Source organism: Schistocerca gregaria, chromosome 1 (assembly GCF_023897955.1).
Source record: "Schistocerca gregaria isolate iqSchGreg1 chromosome 1, iqSchGreg1.2, whole genome shotgun sequence".
Taxonomy (NCBI): domain Eukaryota; kingdom Metazoa; phylum Arthropoda; class Insecta; order Orthoptera; family Acrididae; genus Schistocerca; species Schistocerca gregaria.
The window spans coordinates 520413168-520434414 of NC_064920.1; the positions used below are offsets into that span (position 1 = coordinate 520413168).

Sequence of the window (21247 nt, forward strand, 5' to 3'; positions counted from 1 at the left end):
GACCATTTACCTCCTGGATTAATGAATCTAAACTTGGATGGACAAGCATCCAACTGAGGTCACCTCAAAAGAACCTATTGACAAAATCCTTTATTTGGTAATTTGAGACCACCAAATAAAAATTCATGACTGCTGAACTTAAGCATATCAACTGAATGAGTGCTATCCTGCATGGAGAACTGGCCATGAAGATGCTCTCAACCAAGACCACATCTCACTCAACATTTCAACACAATGTCTGGTGATGTTTAATCACAATCAGCAGGACATTTGTGCTGATTCGTGACTTTTGATAAAACCTGGCTCTATCATGGTACACTAGAGTCAAAACTGCACCCAAAACAATGGACGAGGATTGATGAAAGTGCAATGAAGAAAGTGAAGACCATTTTGTCAGCTGATAAGGAGATGGCTTCTGTTTTCATTGATTCCCAAGGAATAATCCTCACAAATTACTTGCAAACACCATAACTGGACCCTACTAAGCATCATTCTTGGATCATTAGAAACTTTTGTTGACTGGGAAAAGACCAAGGTTGGCATGCAAAACAGTGCTCTTTCACCAGGTTAAAACACAATCCCACACATCAGTGATAACAATGGTGAAAGTGCATGAAATGGGCTTTGAAGTGGTTCAACATCCACCCTGTCACCAAGGTTAGCCACATGAGTTCTTTCTGTTCCCTAACTTGAATCTTCAGCTTGCTGGGAAGAAATTTTCATCAAATGAAGAAGGCATACTGTCATTCAACGAGTATTTTTCAGAGTTTGACAGAGATGACAAAGCCAGAGGATCACTGTACCAAGTATATATCCTTCAAAGGACATTACGTCAAGAAGTAAGGTGAGTTATTTATGAAACAACATTTTTTTCAGAAGCTTTTCACCAGACTTACCAAACCATCCTCATACACCACACTATACAATGTTCTATTCCAATTTGTAATGTTTCATGCATATCACTGGTTTCTAATTGCATTATTTTTATTACTTTTGGTGGTTTTAGGGTACTGTACTGACATATTTCAAAATGTACCTGATGTCTTACAATTTATCAATGAAATGTATAACTTATTCAGTTCTATTCAAATCATGTGAATGACAATAGTCATTAAAAGTATCTCAAACATAATATTCATATGCACAGCTCACTACATATGGGGTGATTATAACTAAAGTTAAACTTTCAAACCACTGTAGAAATAACATCTCAGCTCAGAATGATGTCAACTTGCAAAGGAATATTATCAGAGAAAGGTGAAAATGTATGGCAGAAGAAAAATAAATAGTTACAAAATGTTTCAATAGAGGGCGCTGTACGCATAATGTAATAGTTGTCAACTACAAATCACAAATGAATCACACAACAATGCCTAAGGTGTATGTCTGACATTAAACAAACTGTACTACTCAGTGTGCATGGGTGTACAGGTGTGACACTGTTGGTTATGTAAACCCAACCACCATGGAAAGGTCATATCACATCGAATCGGAAAAATCTGTTTTTAATTGTCCTGAGGCCAAAAACCACATAAAAAACATCAATCAAAACCAGATTGGATTATTAATTTCTGTGTTGCTGGCACAAAGCATGTTCAACATGCAGTCCACCATTTCTTGTAACAAGTTGAAATCGAGAAACAGCATGTTCCACAACTGATCAAAGTGTTTCTGGGGTCATATCCAGAATGTGTTGTGCAACACATGCCTTCAATGCAGCTAAGTTTGCAATTGGAATGTTGAACACAACATCTTTCAGATAGCCCAACAGCCAGAAGTCACACAGATTAAGATCAGGTGATCAGGACAGCCAAATTGTAGGGAAATGGCGGATGATAATTCTAGCATTTCTGAAATGGCACTTCAGCAGCTGCTCAACTGGATTTGCAATGTGGGGAGGAGCGCCATCTTGCATAAAAATGATCCCTTCCACACATCCACACTGTTGGAGAGCTGGAATGACGTGGTTGAACAAAAGACACTCATAGTGCTTACCAGTGATGGTACAGCTAACAGGACCGGAAGCACCTCTCTCTTCGAAAAAATATGGCAATGTGATGAATGATGCCATAAACCTGCACCACACAGTGTACTTTTGAGCACAAAGTGGTACTGGTTGATTTGTGTGTGGATTTTCTATTGCCCATATTCAACAGTTCTGTGTATTGACATATCCTATCAGATGGAAGTGGGCTTCATCTGTCCATGAAATCTTCTGCAGCCAACCGTTGTCGACTTCCATGTCAGCAAGAAATTCTAAAGCAAAGGTCTCTCTTGCTGGCAGGTCAGCAGGAAGAAACTCATGCCCATGGGTAATTTTGAATGGATAGCAAAGAAGGGTGTTTTGTAGGATTTTACGCACCATGCTCACAGATATGTCCAATGATCAGGCAATTTTCAGTGAACTACACATTTTCACACCACCATTCATCTCATCCTGTATTGCTGTGGCTACTGCTTCCATTGATGCTGAATCAATTCGTTTCCTCCCTCTACCAAGTTGCACACCAAAAGAACCTGTCTTTTCGAATTTCTGAATCATTTTCTCCAGACCCAGGGCAGTCATTGGACCAATGCCTTTTTTCAAAGCCTTCAGTGTCTGGAACTTCTGCAGAGCAATGTGTGCACAGTCATCATTCTTATAATATAGCTTTGCAAGCAAAGCGTGATCCTGCATTGAGACAGTCTTGGTGAATGTCGCAGACACGAAAGGAGGAAAAGCTGTGTACCTGGTGAGTTTATACCAACTTTAATGGGTCATACGCATGACAGGTGTTTTCATTTACATATTTTGACACATACAGTGCCATCTATTGATCAATTTTCACACTATTTTTTTTATTTTGCCATACATCTGGCTTCTCCATTAATATTCCATTGACATCATTCTGGCCAGTGGTGTTGTTTCTACAGCGTTTTTAAAGTTTAACTTTAATTATAATCACCCTGTACATCTCAAAATTTGTTTCTGAATACCCATAAACATGATTTTTTGTTACAGTTTACCAAACACAATTTATTTTCTAAAATGACTGAAGGGTGAACAATTGCACCATCCACAGTTTTCTATACCTTCACAGTAAAAAAACACTATCAGTAACTCTGGTAATGGGAAATCCTCGGTAGACTATTAATAACTTAAGGCGTAAAAGGCAACAATCCACCAAGTTGTTGTTGACACGCAAATAAACAAAAATAACAACATTCCTAGCTTTCAGGTGATTCCTTATTCAGAGCTACAGAATGTACATACTCTCACATGGTGACATTGTCCTGGCTTATTACAGTGTGTTAACACAGTAACTCAACTGAGATGAGTAGTTGTCAAGTGGAGCGAAGAAGGGAAGGGGGAGGGGGGGATGAGTGGACATAAATGAGGTGGGGAGCAGGAAGCAGGAGGAAGGTTAGCTAACAGCTGGGAGGTAGAAGCAGCAGAAGCAGCATCTTCAACTGCTTTATACACCATCAATTGCTATTTATCCAATACCACAATATTCACTTCTTTGATATTCTCATCTGTAGTTGCTATTTGTAATGCCTTTCAAGTGGATCATGTTTGAAGGAAGTTTGACAACACTTGAAATCTATCATCATCTTGTTAAAAATAAGGGAGCAGACTCATTATAAACCATCATCAATATTGGCTAATTTTCTTTGGGGATAAACCATCTAAATAAAGAATTTTTTGATTACAGGTACTCCAGTTTACCCACAGTCTGGGACCAGTGCCTGGAAACAGTAGCCATATGTGCATTAGTTGAGCTTGTGTGAATGTGTTTGTGTATTCTGTTTCAGAAGAAGGACTTATTCTGGAAACTTAAACATTTTAGCACTCTTTTTTGTGGTGCCTCTCTGTAGCTCAAGCCTCCTCTATGTGTGAGCAGCAATCTGTTCTTTCCATGTTGCTGTTGTTAAAACCTAGAATTCCCATTATTTTAAAAATTGAAGATGGACAGTTGGCAGTAGCTAAAAGAGGTTGAGATAGCCATTTCCCATCACAGTTGGGTACCCAAAGACTCCAACCAGTTGACTGCTGCATGTGTTGAATCTGCAAGTCTTTCTAGGTACCCATGAATCTTCTTTATGGGCAGTCATGCAACATATGACCCAGTGTTTGTTCCAAAGTTCCTCAGTGACATTGGTCATTCCCCATTTATGTACTGTTGCCTTGGGTATGGTGTTGTCATTTCTGAGAGAATTAAAGAAATTCTATATTTTTTTGGTTGGTTTCCTCCCAGATATTGGACAGTCGGATCCATTTTACCTATCTTCTAATGACCATGGTAGGACATCTACCAATTTCTCCATTCTTCTCTTCCAGAGCCCCACACCTAAGACAAGAGAGGGCTGTGCACCTCCCCTCCCCCCTCCAGGTGTCAGGGAAAGGGAAAAATATAGTGTAATCAGGCGTTTTTCTTTTAAGAAAATGATTTAAAATTCAGTATTATGCAAGTTTTTGACGGGTCAGAACTAGAGCTTCCTTTATGGCTACTTACAAGTTACCATTTGTGTTCCAGAGTATTAAAAATACTCCATATCCTCAGGTCTTCACTCGCCCCTCCCAACTATCATACGGGCACCCTTTCTTCTCTTAGATCATAGCTTTCATGGGTGAGTTGACCATTGTTTATCCACATGGGTTCTCTAGATTTTAGTGGAGTGCAAAGTAAATTGTTCAATTTTTCATGAATTGGTAAGGATCTGGATGCTTTTGGTTTTGTCCATTTATTCTTTGGATATTACTCTTACAATTATCCCTGTATTACAGGTAAAGAGATTGTAAGCATTTCTCTCTGTATGACATCAAGAAGAATCATTCTCCATTGGTCACAGAAATGGCACTATATCATAGATTTTTTTATCTAGGTGTTTGTTGAGGAATAGTGTGTGATAACTTCTTTTACAAAAAATTTTAAAGAAGTTGTGTATCTTTTAATCAGGTGGGTAAGCTAGAGTACCTTGTAATGACAAAATTCTTTAGTTTGGATGCTTTATCACCAATAAAAATTAATGAATGTTGATGGCCTGAAATGGGGCCAGTGGCCCAGAGAAAGTAGCCCTCTATGTGTGTGTTTGTTAGTTAATAAACTGGAATATTCGATCCATATTTTCTTATAATATCAAATATACTTACAGGCTTAGCATTTTCTCCATAGTCTGCCAAGGTCATGTTACATGGTTCATGAAAATTACTTGTGTCATACGGCACAGCAGGGTACTTTCGAGCTTCTGTGTCAGCAAATGAACCTCCAGATCCTGTTATGTTTCCCCACACTGCAGTCATATGATTCAGAACTGCATCAACGTAAATACTGCACTTGAAAAAAGAACATTGTGTAAGAGTAATCCTTATTGTTTTTTTCAAAATCAATTATCTCTTCATAATTGGTAGAAACAGAATATTAATTATATGCACAATAAGGCAGATGGGTAGATAGTCCCACACTCAGGGAATGAGAGTAGGGGAGCAGAGTGTTGTGTGGATAACAGTGATGAGTGCTTGTTTATTGTGGTGCAGGGGTAGTGTTGTTATGGATGAAGGAAAGCTTAATGCCCAATCCAATGGATAGATCAGCATCAACAGTGTCACAACCCTCACTTCCTAAGACATTACAAACAGATTTGCAATTTAACCCAGGACCCTTGTGCAAAGACTGGTGATCAAAAACTTACACCGCCAACTCTCTTTTCCTTGCTGGCAAAATGTTGGCAAAGAAAAATTAATCCACTACTATAATTCAAAGTGGCTTAGTTGTTTTTCTGTGAATACATCCTTAGTGCTAAGCACATAGTCCAACAATTATCATAATACACTGGTGTGAAAAACTTAAAGTAAAAAGTAGCTTTCACATGATGTGTCACAGCCAAGTAACATATTTTGATGAAACTTAGACCATACATAGAAAGAAGTGCTACAGTATAGTACAGAAGGTAACTGAATGAAATGCATAATGAGGTGAACGTAAATGCTAAACTGAACTGATGTTTAGCACCTTCTTTTTCCAACCCCTTCAGTTCATCTGAGTTATTCTTGAAAGCTCTAACTGCATTTACTAATGTACATGTCTTGATTAGTTGTAAGCAAGTGCCACACTGGTCACAAAAATAGTACTCTTCCAGGTGCAAAACATACCATGACTATTTATCTGAGATCCACAATGTTTTAGCAAACTGATTTAATAAAAAAAAACTGCACTTCTTGTGAGGAATCAGCATCATGGAATATTTTTACTAGAATGTAATTGTACATCAACATGATTCAGTGGATTATGTGTGCAACTGTTCTCTCCACAGAATCTACATGATTATTAATTCACATGTGAACATGCACCATTTTTTGGAATTCATGCTTTAAGTTTCACTGCTGTGATGCCCTTGTAAGCATTGGTGCTATGAGCAACATGTAATTTAACATGTAACTCATGACAAAAATGTCTACTCTGAGAAAGTAAGCTAAAGTACTTTGACAGATTCTTAGTGCACATTCTACTCTTGCAGACAATTTTCAAGATTCTTCATCTCACAGTGTTTCAGATCTTCAGTAATCTTTTCATTATTGAGAAATGTTATGTGTTAAACATGAAAATGATTTTATTTGCTGGCATGGTAATCAACAGTGTCTGCCAACAATATGTAACATGAAACTGTGGCAGTAAACTGCCAGAACTTGGACCTGTGTCCCTAAACACAAATCCATCATAGTCTCTTACCACAAGTTATGAGCCCTCAACTGACTGTCTTACATTAGTATTGTGGTGTACTTGGCCTGAGACTTCCATCTGTCACTTATGTTGTTATCAAATACTGAGAAGAACTTCTTGCACAATTTATAGCCACACATGTTTCATCATTAATGCCTCACATTTGTACCAGTTTTTTTTTTTTTTTTCAAAAATTCCAAGAATTCTGATACATTATTATTGAGAATTGGGACTTCAATAAGCAGCTGCAGGAATAACGCAGAACTTCAAGTGATGTTATTAAGAAGGGAAAGAGAAGCTATTAAAATCATAGTTATCAGTTACCAATGGATTCAGAACAAAGTCCCACTGTTTGAAGGACTCCTAATCAACAATGGACCTCACATAGTTCTAGAAATATGAAACTAACTAAAAACCAAAATGCAGCACTGAGATTTTTTGGGCTAAATATGAGCACATATCGAAAGGATGCACTAATGGGAAGTGGCGATAGTGTATTTTTCCAGTAGACAAGAAACACAAGTCCATCAACATAGGAACTGACACTGCAAGACCGCTTTTTCATGAATCAATATCAAAGGTGAGCATAAACTTGTACTTGAATTCTGCTATTGGCCTTCATAGTCAACAAAGATATAGTGAAAAACTTAGTTCACTAGTTAGTATGTTTCCTCGTCATACTCTCATCAATGCAGAAGACTTTGATCATCCCATAGTTAATGTACAAAATTGCAGATTTGTAAGTGCTGCCATGACAAGACACCTTACAGAACAATTCCAAGTGATTTCTCTGAAAATTACTTAGAACACACAGTTTAGAAGACCAGTCATGATATAAAAATAGTAAATGTAATGGAAACAATGTAGACCTGATCTCTTTGGAATTGTAATTGTCATCAGTGATCTTGAAGCAGTTCTAGCAGCAATGATTATACAAATTACAAAGGTTGCTAATACAAGAGCAAAATTTTATAGGTTCTGTGAACAAAACTAAATCGCAAGAAATGTGGTATCTTAAACTACAATATCAATGAGTCACAACTGGAATCAGTCAACTCATACAAAAGCATATGTGTAATGATTCATCAAGATATGAATGATTACATAAAAAAGACAGTCTGGAAGTCTGGTCATGTTATAAAAATACTACATGTAATGGAAAAAAAAGTAGACGTGACCTCTCTGATGACATCTACATTGAATATAGCATCAGTGATCATGAAGCAGCTGTAGCAACAATGATTATACAAATTACAAAGGAAACTAGTACAAGTAGAAAGATTTATATGTTTGTTGAACCAAACAAAATCTTGAAAAATGTAGTATGTTAGTCTAAAACACCAGTAAGCCACAATTGGAAACAGTCAACTCAAACAAATACGTACATGTAACAATTTGTGCAGATGTGAATGATCACATAGGTGTAACTGTATGTGAAACAGGTGGCAAACTTTTTCTCAATGACATAATACTGGCAAAAAAGCCAGCCTACAAAGGATGTCTCTTAAAAAACACTTGTGCAACTCATTTTAGAATGCTGCTCATGTGTGTAGAACTAAGATCAAACTGAACATACGCAAAGGATTGTACAAATGGTCACAGGCTTGTCTGGTTCATGGGAGACCATCACAGAAATACTGAACTGGTAGATACTTCAAGATATACATCAACTGTTTCACAAAAGCCTGCTTACAAAGTTCCAAGATCAGGTTGAGAGTGTCAGTCTGAAACCAGGTCACATCCTCTTCTATTAATTTATCTTTTAATGCTGATACACTAATTTTGGAACTAATAAACTCCTGTGATTCTTGAGTTTCTCCCGGCGTATTTGATAATCAAAATATCCACGGGCGTACTGCCTGTCTACAGTGTCCAACGGGCACAATATTTCGGCCATCATACATGTCGCCATCATCAGGTGAACTGACGGACTGAGCTCCTGTGAACGTGCCGGCGCGGAGATCGGTACGCTATGGCTGCTCATGGGGAACCCTCCGCCCGCGGCGTGCTCACTCCACCGTCCGCGCCACGCGCCACGGTCGCGCGGTGGAACAGATTGCGACGGCGTCTGAGATAACGTCGGTGTGATGGCTCTGTCCGCCGTGGTCATCACAACTATACGTTTGTTCGATTTACTCTTGATTAACCCAACCGCTGGTTCCCAAGCCTTGCTAAGATTATAGCCAGAGCCACGGTTTATGAGGTCGTCATTGGTGCAAATTTCGATGGCCCCTCTAACAACGCTGTCCCAGTATCTCGACGTCTGTACCAGAATTCTCGTGCGTTCATACTCCATAACGTGATTTTCCGACAAGCAATGTTCAGCGACTGCCGACTTGCTCGGATACATCAGTCGAGTGTGCCTCTGGTGTTCACGGCATCGATCCTCGATGGTACGCATCGCCTGACCAATATACGACTTGCCACATTGACACGGAACCTGGTACACGCCGGCCTTCCTCAAACCGAGGTCATCTTTGGCGTTCCCCACCAGTGCGCGAGTTTTATTCGGAGGACGAAACACAGTTCCGACCCGGTGTTTCTTCAAAATGCGGGCGATTTTACCCGAGAGTGCGCCTGTATGTGGAATAAACGCAGTGCCTACCTCCTCCCTCGTGATTTCATCCATCTCCACAGGTTCTGCTGTAGTGGTTGGGCGAAGAGCACGTTGAATCTGCCACTCTGGGTACCCATTTTTTCCAAATAAAGTTCTCAGATGTTCCAATTCCTGGTGTAGGCTCTCTGCGTCAGAGATAGTGCGCGCCCTATGTACTTATCCATACCATGTGGCCAGATGACGAACGTGTCGTCCACGTAACGAAAAAAGCAAGTAGGTTTCCATTCGGATGACGACAGGGCTTTCTCCTCGAAGTTCTCCATGTATAAATTCGCTACCACCGGTGAGAGTGGGCTACCCATGGCGGCTCCATCCGTCTGTTCGTAGTATTCTCCATTAAAAAGAAAATACGTGGAAGTCAAGACATGCCTAATAAGTTCAGTGGTATTCTCGTCAAACTTCTGACTAATCAATTCTAGTGACTCTCGCAGGGGTACTCTCGTGAACAAGGAAACGACGTCAAAACTCACCATGATATCTGGCTCATCCAACCTGGAGCTATCAAGGCAAGATCCACGGAATTACGGATGTGATGAGGGCATTTACCCACATAAGGACTTAATATTTCCGTCAGGTATATGGCCAACAAATATGTAGGTGCCCTGATGTTGCTGACAATGGGGCGAAATGGTACCCCCTCTTTGTGAACCTTCGGGAGTCCATATAGTCTAGGCGGTAACGGACCTTGGGGTAACAATTTCTTAGCGTCACCCTCCGGTAAATCTGCGTCCTTGAGAAGAACCCTCGTCTTGTTCTCCACCTTCTTTGTAGGGCCAACGCTGATCTTCCGGTAGGAATCGTCATTTAACAGGCTCTGCATCTTATCAGTGTAGTCCTTAAGGGAGACTACAACTGTAGCATTGCCTTTGTCAGCCGGCAAGACAACAATTTCAGAGCGCTCCCTGAGATTGCGAATGGCCGCCCTCTCTTTACTGGTGATATTTGACTTCATCGGCTTGGATTTCGTCAACGCACGACAAGTTTCACGACGTATTTCCTCGGCTGATTCTGGCGGAAGTCGCGCTGCAACCTGTTCAGCAGCACTAACAATTTCTGCGATCGGAGTGAACTTGGGGGTGGGAGCGAAGTTGAGACCTTTCTGCAAAACCGAGACCGCATCATCACTCAACACCATGCCACTCAAATTGATGACAGTCTTGCACGGAACCTGCAGAGATGGTTTGTCAAGGAGACGTGAGTACTTAGCTGTTTGACGTCCCGTAGCCTTCTTATGGGCGGAATCAGCTGACACCCAGGTGACACCATCAATCCAATCCCAGGAAAAAGAAGTGAACTTACTAGCCAGCTGCAAATGTAGTTTGAGTAATTCCTTTGAGATAAACTCAAGGCTCCGGCGAGTGAATTGTACTCTCTCACGTACCAATGCGAGGCTGGCTCGTTTCTTTATTCTCTTAGCTGCTGCAGAATCGATGTGATGCATAACCTTAGCAAAATTTGGAACAACATTCTCGGAGCGACATCTCTTTAGAAAGGCAAGAGTACTTAGCAAACGACATCTACGGTGGCGCAACTTTTAAAATTTCTTCATGCTGCGGTACATATCCTCCCCGTAAAGGTGTATGATGTGATTATTGATTTTCTCCCGGCGTATTTGATATTCAGTATATATATTTTCTGCTTTAACAAGAAGAAATCCGTGGCTGTGGGTCTTAAAATGCTGGGTAAGACCAATGGTAAGGGAGCTATTAGTGGACGAACGAGCAGAGAATGTTTTCAACGCCTTAAGAACGGTGATTTTGATGCCGAAGACCGACATGGCGGAGGAAGACAGAACGTTTTCGTAGGTACTGAGACAAACGAAGACAGTCACAGGACATCATTATCGAAAGCAACTGACGCGTTAGAGCCCAGCACTGAAACACAAACGGCCACAATAGAGCGATAGACACGTAAAGGTAATTTTGCAGCAGGTCAGTGTTCGACTCCATGTCGCAAAACCCGTCAAAATATACATGGAAACGTTGATATCAGAAGTCCTGTCCCTCCCGCTGTATTCTCCATACGTTGCTCTCTCTGCCTACCACCTTTTTCGATCACTGGTATACAGTTTGGCTGACCAGCACTTCCGATCATATGAACAAGTGCAAATTCGAATCGATTCATGGGTCCCCACAAAAGAAACCCAGTTCTTCCGCCACGGGTTTTGTATGCTATCCGAAGGATGGGAGAATGTGGTGGCCAGCGATGGGCAACACTAAGAATCACAATTTTTTGTATGTTTTTCACAATAAAGCCCCGAACTTCGAGGAAAAACGCTGGAAGGAAAGTTGTAGACCTAGTAGTAACAGGTGTAAAGCCGTAGCACAGAGGAGAAAACATGTTTGAGCAGCATATATAGCATAAAAAACTAAAGTTCACATACAGTGTTAATTCAAGAATTTGTCAATAATAACATTATGCCGTGGACGCAAGACATCCTTGGGACTCAGTAATTGATGGAACCTAACCTGTGTACGTCTCTGCCTATACCCAGCGAGGTGGCTCAGTAGACACACGGGGCTCGCATTCGGGAGGATGACGGTTCAAGCCCGCGTCCGACCACCCTGATTTAGGTTTCCCTTGATTGCCCTAAATCGCTTCAGGCAGATACCGAGATGGTTCCTTTGAAAGGGTATGGCTGACTTCCTTCCCCATCCTTCCTAACCCGATGGGACCGATGACCTCGCTATTTGGTTCCCTCATCCTAAATCAACCAATCTCTGCCCATTGCATACCGGTAGGTCGTTGGCCTATGAGAGTGCGTATAAACAGGGCAGAAGGGCGTAGACAGTTGGAGGACCTGGTTTTACAGACGACATGTGAATACTTTGTTGAGCTAAACATAGCTGGAACGTGGTGACGCGTCCTGTAAATTGTTATTGGTGCCAGCATACTTGGTGCAGCTTATCTGTCAGCTGCTCTACTGTTGGAAGAAAGAGCCTGCTTGGGGAACCATTGCGCATACATATTGTGGACTACTGGTGAGGCCTTTTGCAACGGGCAGAAATTTTGTGCTTTGCTGGCGTGTGACCCACTGCATCCAAGTTCCTTTCGGGACTAGCTGGTATTTGTGGTTGTTCTTCCGATTTCCTGTTGTGAGCAAAGGCCCTCATTTGTATTTTTTACCAGGCTAAGCTTAGAAAATTTTTCTGCACACGTATTCGTGATTTGTGGCAAACATTAATTACACTCCTGGAAATTGAAATAAGAACACCGTGAATTCATTGTCCCAGGAAGGGGAAACTTTATTGACACATTCCTGGGGTCAGATACATCACATGATCACACTGACAGAGTCACAGGCACATAGACACAGGCAACAGAGCATGCACAATGTCGGCACTAGTACAGTGTATATCCACCTTTCGCAGCAATGCAGGCTGCTATTCTCCCATGGAGACGATCGTAGAGATGCTGGATGTAGTCCTGTGGAACGGCTTGCCATGCCATTTCCACCTGGCGCCTCAGTTGGACCAGCGTTCGTGCTGGACGTGCAGACCGCGTGAGACGACGCTTCATCCAGTCCCAAACATGCTCAATGGGGGACAGATCCGGAGATCTTGCTGGCCAGGGTAGTTGACTTATACCTTCTAGAGCACGTTGGGTGGCATGGGATACATGCGGACGTGCATTGTCCTGTTGGAACAGCAAGTTCCCTTGCCGGTCTAGGAATGGTAGAACGATGGGTTCGATGACGGTTTGGATGTACCATGCACTATTCAGTGTCCCCACGACGATCACCAGAGGTGTACGGCCAGTGTAGGAGTTCGCTCCCCACACCATGATGCCGGGTGTTGGCCCTGTGTGCCTTGGTCGTATGCAGTCCTGATTGTGGCGCTCACCTGCACGGCGCCAAACACGCATACGACCATCATTGGCACCAAGGCAGAAGCGACTCTCATCGTTGAAGACGACACGTCTCCATTCGTCCCTCCATTCACGCCCGTCGCGACACCACTGGAGGCGGGCTGCACGATGTTGGGGCGTGAGCGGAAGACGGCCTAACGGTGTGCGGGACCGTAGCCCAGCTTCATGGAGGGACCAACAGTGTCCCTAATTTGCTGGGAAGTGGCGGTGCGGTCCCCTACGGCACTGCGTAGGATCCTACGGTCTTGGCGTGCATCCGTGCGTCGCTGCGGTCCGGTCCCAGGTCGACGGGCACGTGCACCTTCCGCCAACCACTGGCGACAACATCGATGTACTGTTGAGACCTCACGCCCCACGTGTTGAGCTATTCGGAGGTGCGTCCACCCGGCCTCCCGCATGCCCACTATACGCCCTGGCTCAAAGTCCGTCAACTGCACATACGGTTCACGTCCACGCTGTCGCGGCATGCTACCAGTGTTAAAGACTGCGATGGAGCTCCGTATGCCACGGCAAACTGGCTGACACTGACGGCGGCGGTGCACAAATGCTGCGCAGCTAGCGCCATTCGACTGCCAACACCGCGGTTCCTGGTGTGTCCGCTGTGCCGTGCGTGTGATCATTGCTTGTACAGCCCTCTCGCAGTGTCCGGAGCAAGTATGGTGGGTCTGACACACCGGTGTCAATGTGTTCTTTTTTCCCTTTCCAGGAGTGTATAATTTAATTTTGTTGTCTACTCGCCACATCATCTACTCGCCACGTGGACAGATCGGCTATGTTTTTGCGTACAGAGGACCGTACTTTCTCTCAAGTCTAACTGCAAGCTATCAGTCTGCCATATTAATTGTTCAGTGATTGTTAGGCTTCTTCAATTCACAGGCTTTCTTTCGTGTTTTATTAGACTAGTATTTAATACACTTAATTTTGCAGCTTGCTCTCAGTGTTTACCAACCTTATTCTGTTCACTGGTGTTTCTATTTTACTGCAGTAGTGTTTAACGCTTTCGGTGCTTGAAAAACTCGTTTTATTCATCAGTGTTTTGTATTTTTTTAGAATAGTGTTCAACACTTTCAGTGCTTACCAAATTTGTTTTATTCTACCGTGTTTGTATATTATTAGAATAGTGTTTAACACAGCTTATATTTGTGTGTTACATAATGCCTAATTTATTGACTGCCTAGTTTATTGAATCCAGGGGCAAACCCAAAAAGGGCCTTGGTTGGGCCTGTGGCATTCACCAAATCATTTCGTAAATTTCTCATACATCTGTGCAAAAAAAGGTATCTATTTTGGTAAAACAGCTGGCCAGCTGATTCAAGTAATTCTGTTTTTCTGAACTAGCCACTGTGTAATACTTATCCTGCGATTCGTTTGTTTGCTTTTCTGCCCACCAGGCTTAGCTGATTCCTTCTGAATATTGAGTCGGCTGTTGTCGCTGTTTGCTTTCCTGTAACCTCTTAAATTAAGCGTTTGCCTTGCTTCGGTGTTTCGGCTGTGTACGATGTAATGTAGCTGCTTATTCTCAATCGCACTTAAGTAAATCTAGGCACAACGGAATAGATTAAGTCTTTTGAAGTATGTATCATATCAGATATACATGTGAAAATCTTCGCCGGCCGGAGTGGCCGAGCGGTTCTAAGCGCTACATTCTGGAACCACGCGACAACTACGGTCGCAGGTTCGAATCCTGCCTCAGGTATGGATGTGTGTGATGTCATTAGGTTAGTTAGGTTTAAGTAGTTCTAAATTCTAGGGGACTGGTGACCTCAGCAGTTAAGCCCCACAGTGCTCAGAGCCATTTGAAAATCTTCAAATCAAAAAGATAATGTAATTCTGCACCTGATTCCAGCAACATTGCAGCGCCGCACCATCTCCTGGAATTCCGCACGATCTCCAGAGCGTGATGCAATGTGATACGACACTGGCTGGTAGCGCTCCCACCAGGGGTGACCTCGTTCTGGTAGCCACAAGTGTTCGCTCACCGGCGATGTCTGGAACACATCCAGTTCCCTATTTTTACTGACGAGTTTTAGCAAAAGAATTCATTGTTGTAAATAGTTATAACTATCCCAGGGAACAAAATGATTTAAGCAGATCGTTACGACCATCATTTAACTTAAACTGCGTCAACTTAAGCAACTCGTGTTGTTATATGTCTGAGGTATCGCACTCCTCAACTAATGGAGGCTGTGTGGCAGAATATCCAAGGAATGGTCAGAAGATTACATAGAAAGTTAGGTGGAAACCTAAAGCATTAGGGCGACAGAAAAGTGCTGGGAAGTTTTGATTGCGCTCCTCCTGTCTTCTAGATCTACACTATCTCATCAAAAGTATCCTAACACCAATCAGTGGACATTAATATGGGATGTGTCCATCTTTCACTTTTATGACAGCTTGAACTTTGCTGACTCGCATTCGGAAGGACGACGGTTCAATCCCGCGTCCGGCCATCCTGATTTAGGTTTTCCGTGATTTTCCTAAATCGCTCCAGGCAAATGCCGGGATGGTTCCTTTGAAAGGACACGGCCGACTTCCTTCCCCATCCTTCCCAAATCTCTATGAGACCGATAACCTCGCTGTTTGGTCTCTTCCCCCAAAACAGTCAACCAATCAATCAACCTGAACTTTGCTGGGGACAGTATTAATGACGTGTCTGAATGTCTGTGAAGGAATGGAAGCCCATACTTCCTCAAGAGCTGAAACTAATGGACGTTGGACGCTGGGGTCTGAAGCGAGGTTGGCATTCTAACTCAGCCAAAAGGCGTTTCATTGGGTTCATGACGGCAGGCCCATGCATTTCAGGTATGTTATTGTCCATTAAACATTGTCTCGCAGATGCTAGTTAAGACGTCGTCTCCGAATTGTTTCCCTAGCGTACACAGTTCAAGATGCTGTAAAACGTGTTTATATCCTTCCGTATTTAACGGTCTCTTAAGTGTAACTGTAACACCACCTCGTCCAGAATTCGCTGGTGGTACCAGTCTTGATGACAGCTAACATACTCCAGATATTCGCCGAACCCAAACCCTTCCATCGGATTGCCACAAGTCTTTAACTCCCTGCACACATTCATTGTGCTGTGCTGACTGGAGTGTTGGTAGCACTTTGTAACTCACGTTTCATTCCTTCGCCATGTTCCAAGGCCCTGTGCGTCAGCGTATGAGTGCTGCCTGGTGTTCGTTTAGGTGTGATTATTTTGCGAATAAAACCGTCTAGATCGCCATTAAAATGTTCTTTATTTATTACGCTTTTTTGGTTACTGCCATCAGCAGATATCAAACAGCTTAGAACTTGCAAAATAAGTCTCAGTGGCGTTACTCAAATCTATGCCTAATTGGTTAAGCTTTTTGATACTTGATGGCAGTAGCCAAAACGACGTAAGTAGTGGGACAAGGTATGTACGGGAACACTCTGCATTGTTACCAAATTTATTCAAGATGGCAGCGATGACGTCATCCAAGATGGCGACGTGTAGACTTGGCACACGACAGCACATGACATCATTTGAGATGGCGTATTTTGGCGGGAAAATAGGTCAATTGGGCTATGTGCATTAATCTAACCCCCAGAACAATGGTGAGAAATTTGAATTTAGGCGGGAAAATAGGCCAATTGGGCTATATCCACTAACCTGACCCTCCAGAAAAAATTGGTACTAAATTCAAATTCCAACAGGATAATGTCTCAAAAACTGTACTTGCCTTCATTATTATCATTTATTATCATTTACTGTCATTTATTGTTATTTATTATAATTTATGATTGTTATTTATATCATGCACGTGTAATCGCTATGAAGTCTGGAGTCCAGCTGTGTTAGTTCATACCCCTGCCACCAGAGAGCGCCTCCGTGGCATTATTCAACATGGCGGATTTTGACGGGGAAAATAGGCCAAATGGACTACCTCCACTAACCTAACCCCCCCAGAAAATTGGCGCGAAATTTGAATTTTGGCCGGAAAATAGGTCAATTGTGCTATGTCCACTAACCTAACCCTCCAGAAAAAATTGGCATCAAATTCAAATTCCAGCAGGATGTTGGCTGCAAAACCATACTTGTCTTCAATATTATTCATTATCATTCTTTGTCATTTATTATTATTATTATAATTATTATTATTATTTATTATTATTTATTATTATTGGCCTACCTCCACTAGAAAATTGTCTCAAATTCAAATTCCAACAGGATAATGGCTGCAAAACTGTACTTGTCTTTATTATTATTCATTATTATTCATTATCATTTATTATCAATATATTATTATTATTATTATTATTATTATTATTATTATTATTATTATTATTATTATTATTATTATTATTATTAATTATTATTTATTATTGGTCTACCTCCACTAGAAAATTTTGCCAAATTCAAATTCAAACACGATAATGTCTCGAAAACTGTACTTCTAATTATTATTATTATCATTTATTATTTATTCAAGATGTCTGATTTCCATTTGCATTACATCCATAACAAAAATCTCTCACAGGTTCAAATTCCAACACCATAATCGATCACACATACGAAATAGTCCACATACTACGAACTTTGGCTGTCACTTATGTTTTTCACCGTTAGCCTATCAAGATCGCTTCAAAAAATAAACTGCACTTGAACAAATCTAATTAACATCCTCTGATTTTGCAAGGAAAAAGGACTGAAGTCTTTATTTCAAGCAGTACAGTCGTCACTGGTTCTCCAACAGACTTAGTAAACATCTTTGAGATGGTGACACCCAGCACACTCGTCACAAGGTCCAGACTCCTAATGACTTGGTTCAAATCGTCGCCAGCAGAGGAGGCTACCTCTGTCGCCACAGGTCAGCAGTAGCCCTCCACTGGTCCAGCGACCGCTCAGACCGCGTGGGTCCAGCGGCGTACACATGTTTTGCTCATTTAGACCTGCCGATTCTGATGTCACAATGGTAGGTTGTCCGTTCACCACGTGTATTCGTCCCTCCCACATATTTCGCGCCAAAATTGTTTGCCTGAGAGTGGAATCTTCCCCCAACGTCACAACGGTCAGTTGTTTCAAGAAAGTGATCGAAGCATCCAGATGTCAGCCATCTGCTTTCAATGTGATTAGTCTTAATCAAGAATGGTTTAGATGAAACCGATGTTGTACTCCAAATACGATGCATAATCTTTTTAAAAACGCAGCCTATTAAGATAATATCATATTAATTCATCCACTACCGTGTGTTGAAATATCTAACGACTTACCTCGGAGGGATACAAACTGGCATCGTTAAGAGTTGCATGACGTAGTCATCCAAAGTGTGCAGAGGTGGGGCTCCACGTGACATTGGAGCCCCTCTGCACGAGTCTACAGGCTGGATGCTTGACAATGGCATCATGTTGCTTCACTCGGGACCCGTGCATCTGGTAGCATGCTTGTAGGACATGGTTGCCAGTTTCAACGGTCCTGCAGCCCAAGCGGCATCTGGTGTCAGTGACTGCACTGCACCTTCATGAGGAAGGTGTTGATGCAGGTGTCGATGGCGTTGACTTGTAGTGGTACCTGGTAGCCCCCATCATGTACCATACAGTGTATGTATGTATGTATGTGGATGTAGGAAACAGTCATGTTCAACAAAGTTCCTGGGTAAATTACGTATTCCTACCTCCTGCCATATGAGGGTACGACCAGCAATGTCGCTCTTGGAACAAGATAAGGAGCTATTTGGCGAACGGACTAGGCTGATCATTCCCGCCACTTAAATCCCTTCGAGAATTTCTGGGGTGCTACGGAGAGAAGTTCTGCAGCATGTCCATGAGCCACAAGTACCACTGACCAACCAGCAATCATCAACAGCGCTGGTAGAAGAATGGAACACCCCACCACAAGAACGCTTTACCAATCATGAGGTCAGCATGGGAGCGTGTTGCAGATTGAGCTGTCCATGGTAACCAAGCATCCTGTTAAGATTCATTGCCTATCTATTGTAATGCGCAGGGAACTATCATAAACTACGCTGACTTCAATGTAACAGTAAAAGTATCATTCCTGTATTTCTCGTTGGGTGTATTTCAATTACCTTCTGAACTATACTGTAGCAGTTCTTTCTGTATACGGTTCAAGTTACATGAAGCTTTGTTACTTGGCAGTGAAACATCATATGAAAATTATTTTCGTCCCAAGGTTTTGCACATCAGTGTATTCAGGTCGATCTCTCTTAGCTGCCTAAACCTACAGTTCCTTGTTAGAAGCATAGCATGTGTTCCTCAGGTAACACAGACTCAGATGTGTGGTCCCAATACACATTTTAATGTCAAACCGTTATCATTAAGCAAAGAATCAAAACGTTTGACATCGATACATCTTCAGTCGTTGGTTCAATGGTCAAGCAGTTGCTCTGTAGTTTTTATAGTTTCAGCAATTAACGGGGTAAAATCATCAAAAACAGAAAGAGTTCATGCAGTTGCCTCCCTACGTTTTCAAGGCAAGGACTGCGACTCAGGGGTGATCACAATCCTCCTTCTCCCCCTCCACATTCTCTGTCCGTCCCATCCCCACCCACCTCACCCTACAGTCCATTATGCTACATTCGCCCAACCGACGTGAAAATCGACAACGGCTTCCACCTGAGGGAAATCTGGTATTTTTGTGCCGCTATAGTCTCCAGTCCGAACACTGGCTTGACGCACTTCTCCAAACTAATCTAACCTACAGAAGTCTCTTCATCTCTGCGTAACTACTGCTATCTGTGTCCATCTGAAGTGCTTAATGTATTCGTGTCTTGTTCTTCCTGTACAATTTTTACCACTACACTGCCCTCCTTTACCAAACTGCCGATTCTTGGATGCCTCAGGATGTGCTTAACGTCGACGTTTCACTCCCATTTAAGACTACACTTCAGATAAACATTTTCAGAAAAGCCTTATATTTTTATTATGTGTCAACAATTTTCTCTTTAACAGATAACTTTTTCTTGGTCTTGTTGGTCTGCATTATATATCCTTTCTTATCGTCGAATATCAATTATTTTTCTGCCCAAATATCGATACTGGTTGACTACTTTTTGGGGCTCATTTCCTAAACTAATTTCGTCAGCTTTATCCGATTTATTTCGATTACATTTCATTACCCTTGTTTTGCTCTTGATGGTATTCATCTTGCAACCTTTTTGAAGCCACTGTCTATTCCATTAAACTCATCTTCCACGTCTTTTCCCGTCTGTCACAGAACTACGATGCCACTGGCAAACCTCAAAGTTGTTACTTTTCCCTGAAGCTTAATTCCTTATCCCGCTTTGTCCTGGGTTTCATTTTCTGTTTGCTTAATGTACAGATTGAGTAACATCCGAGATAGGCTACAACCCTGTCTCACTCCCTTCTCAACTACTGCTTCACTTTAATGCCTTTCTACTCTTACAACTGCGGTGTAATATCTATACAAGTATTAAATAACCTTTCGGCCCCTGTAGCTTATCCTAGTTACCATCACAATTTCAGTTAGAGTAGTCCATCATAAATTTGACCAAAAGTTTTCTCTGAATCTACAAATGCTTTATACGTAGGTTTGTTTTTCTTCAACATAGGTTCTAAGATGCTTCTTAGAATCCCTACAGTCTCGCGTTTTCCTACATTTCTCCAGAACGTAATCTGATCTTTCCCAATGTCTCCATTCGTGTCACTATTTTGCAACCATGACTTACTAAACTTATGGTTAGGTAATATTCACACCCGAGAACACTTACCATCTTTGGAATCCGAATTATTCCGTTTCTCTTGATTGTTATACTTATTGAGCATTCAACCACGTCTAAACAATAAGAGCACAGCGACACGTCTTGAGAGTCTCACTCTCGTCATAATTATGTCTTTCCAGGTACAAAAATCATTAAAGTGATGTACTCTAGCGAAAGAGCGCTCACTAAATTGCTATCGCAATTTCCAACCTCAAGACTGGAAAGGCACCGGGTCCGGGTGGCGTCCATCTTGCAGCAGTGCAGATGATACGTCCCCTGGTTTTTACCTTATTTGACAGCAAGACGAAACGAGGCGTTGCGAACAGGCAGGATCTTGGCGATTTGGAAAACACCTCGGGTAGTAG

At 42.0% G+C, this 21247-nt stretch overlaps 1 protein-coding gene across 2 annotated transcripts in view; it reads right to left on the bottom strand.

Annotated features, from left to right (window-relative positions):
- LOC126354687 (trehalase-like) overlaps positions 1 to 21247 on the bottom strand; it is a 256451-nt gene that overhangs the window by 62507 nt on the left and 172697 nt on the right. For both annotated transcript variants that reach the window (XM_050004495.1, XM_050004503.1), the window contains exons 5-6: positions 15022 to 15173; positions 5135 to 5312 (exon numbers count right to left, since the gene is read on the bottom strand). In XM_050004495.1, coding sequence (XP_049860452.1) covers positions 5135 to 5312; positions 15022 to 15173 — 330 coding nt within the window. The remainder of the gene's footprint in view (positions 1 to 5134; positions 5313 to 15021; positions 15174 to 21247) is intronic.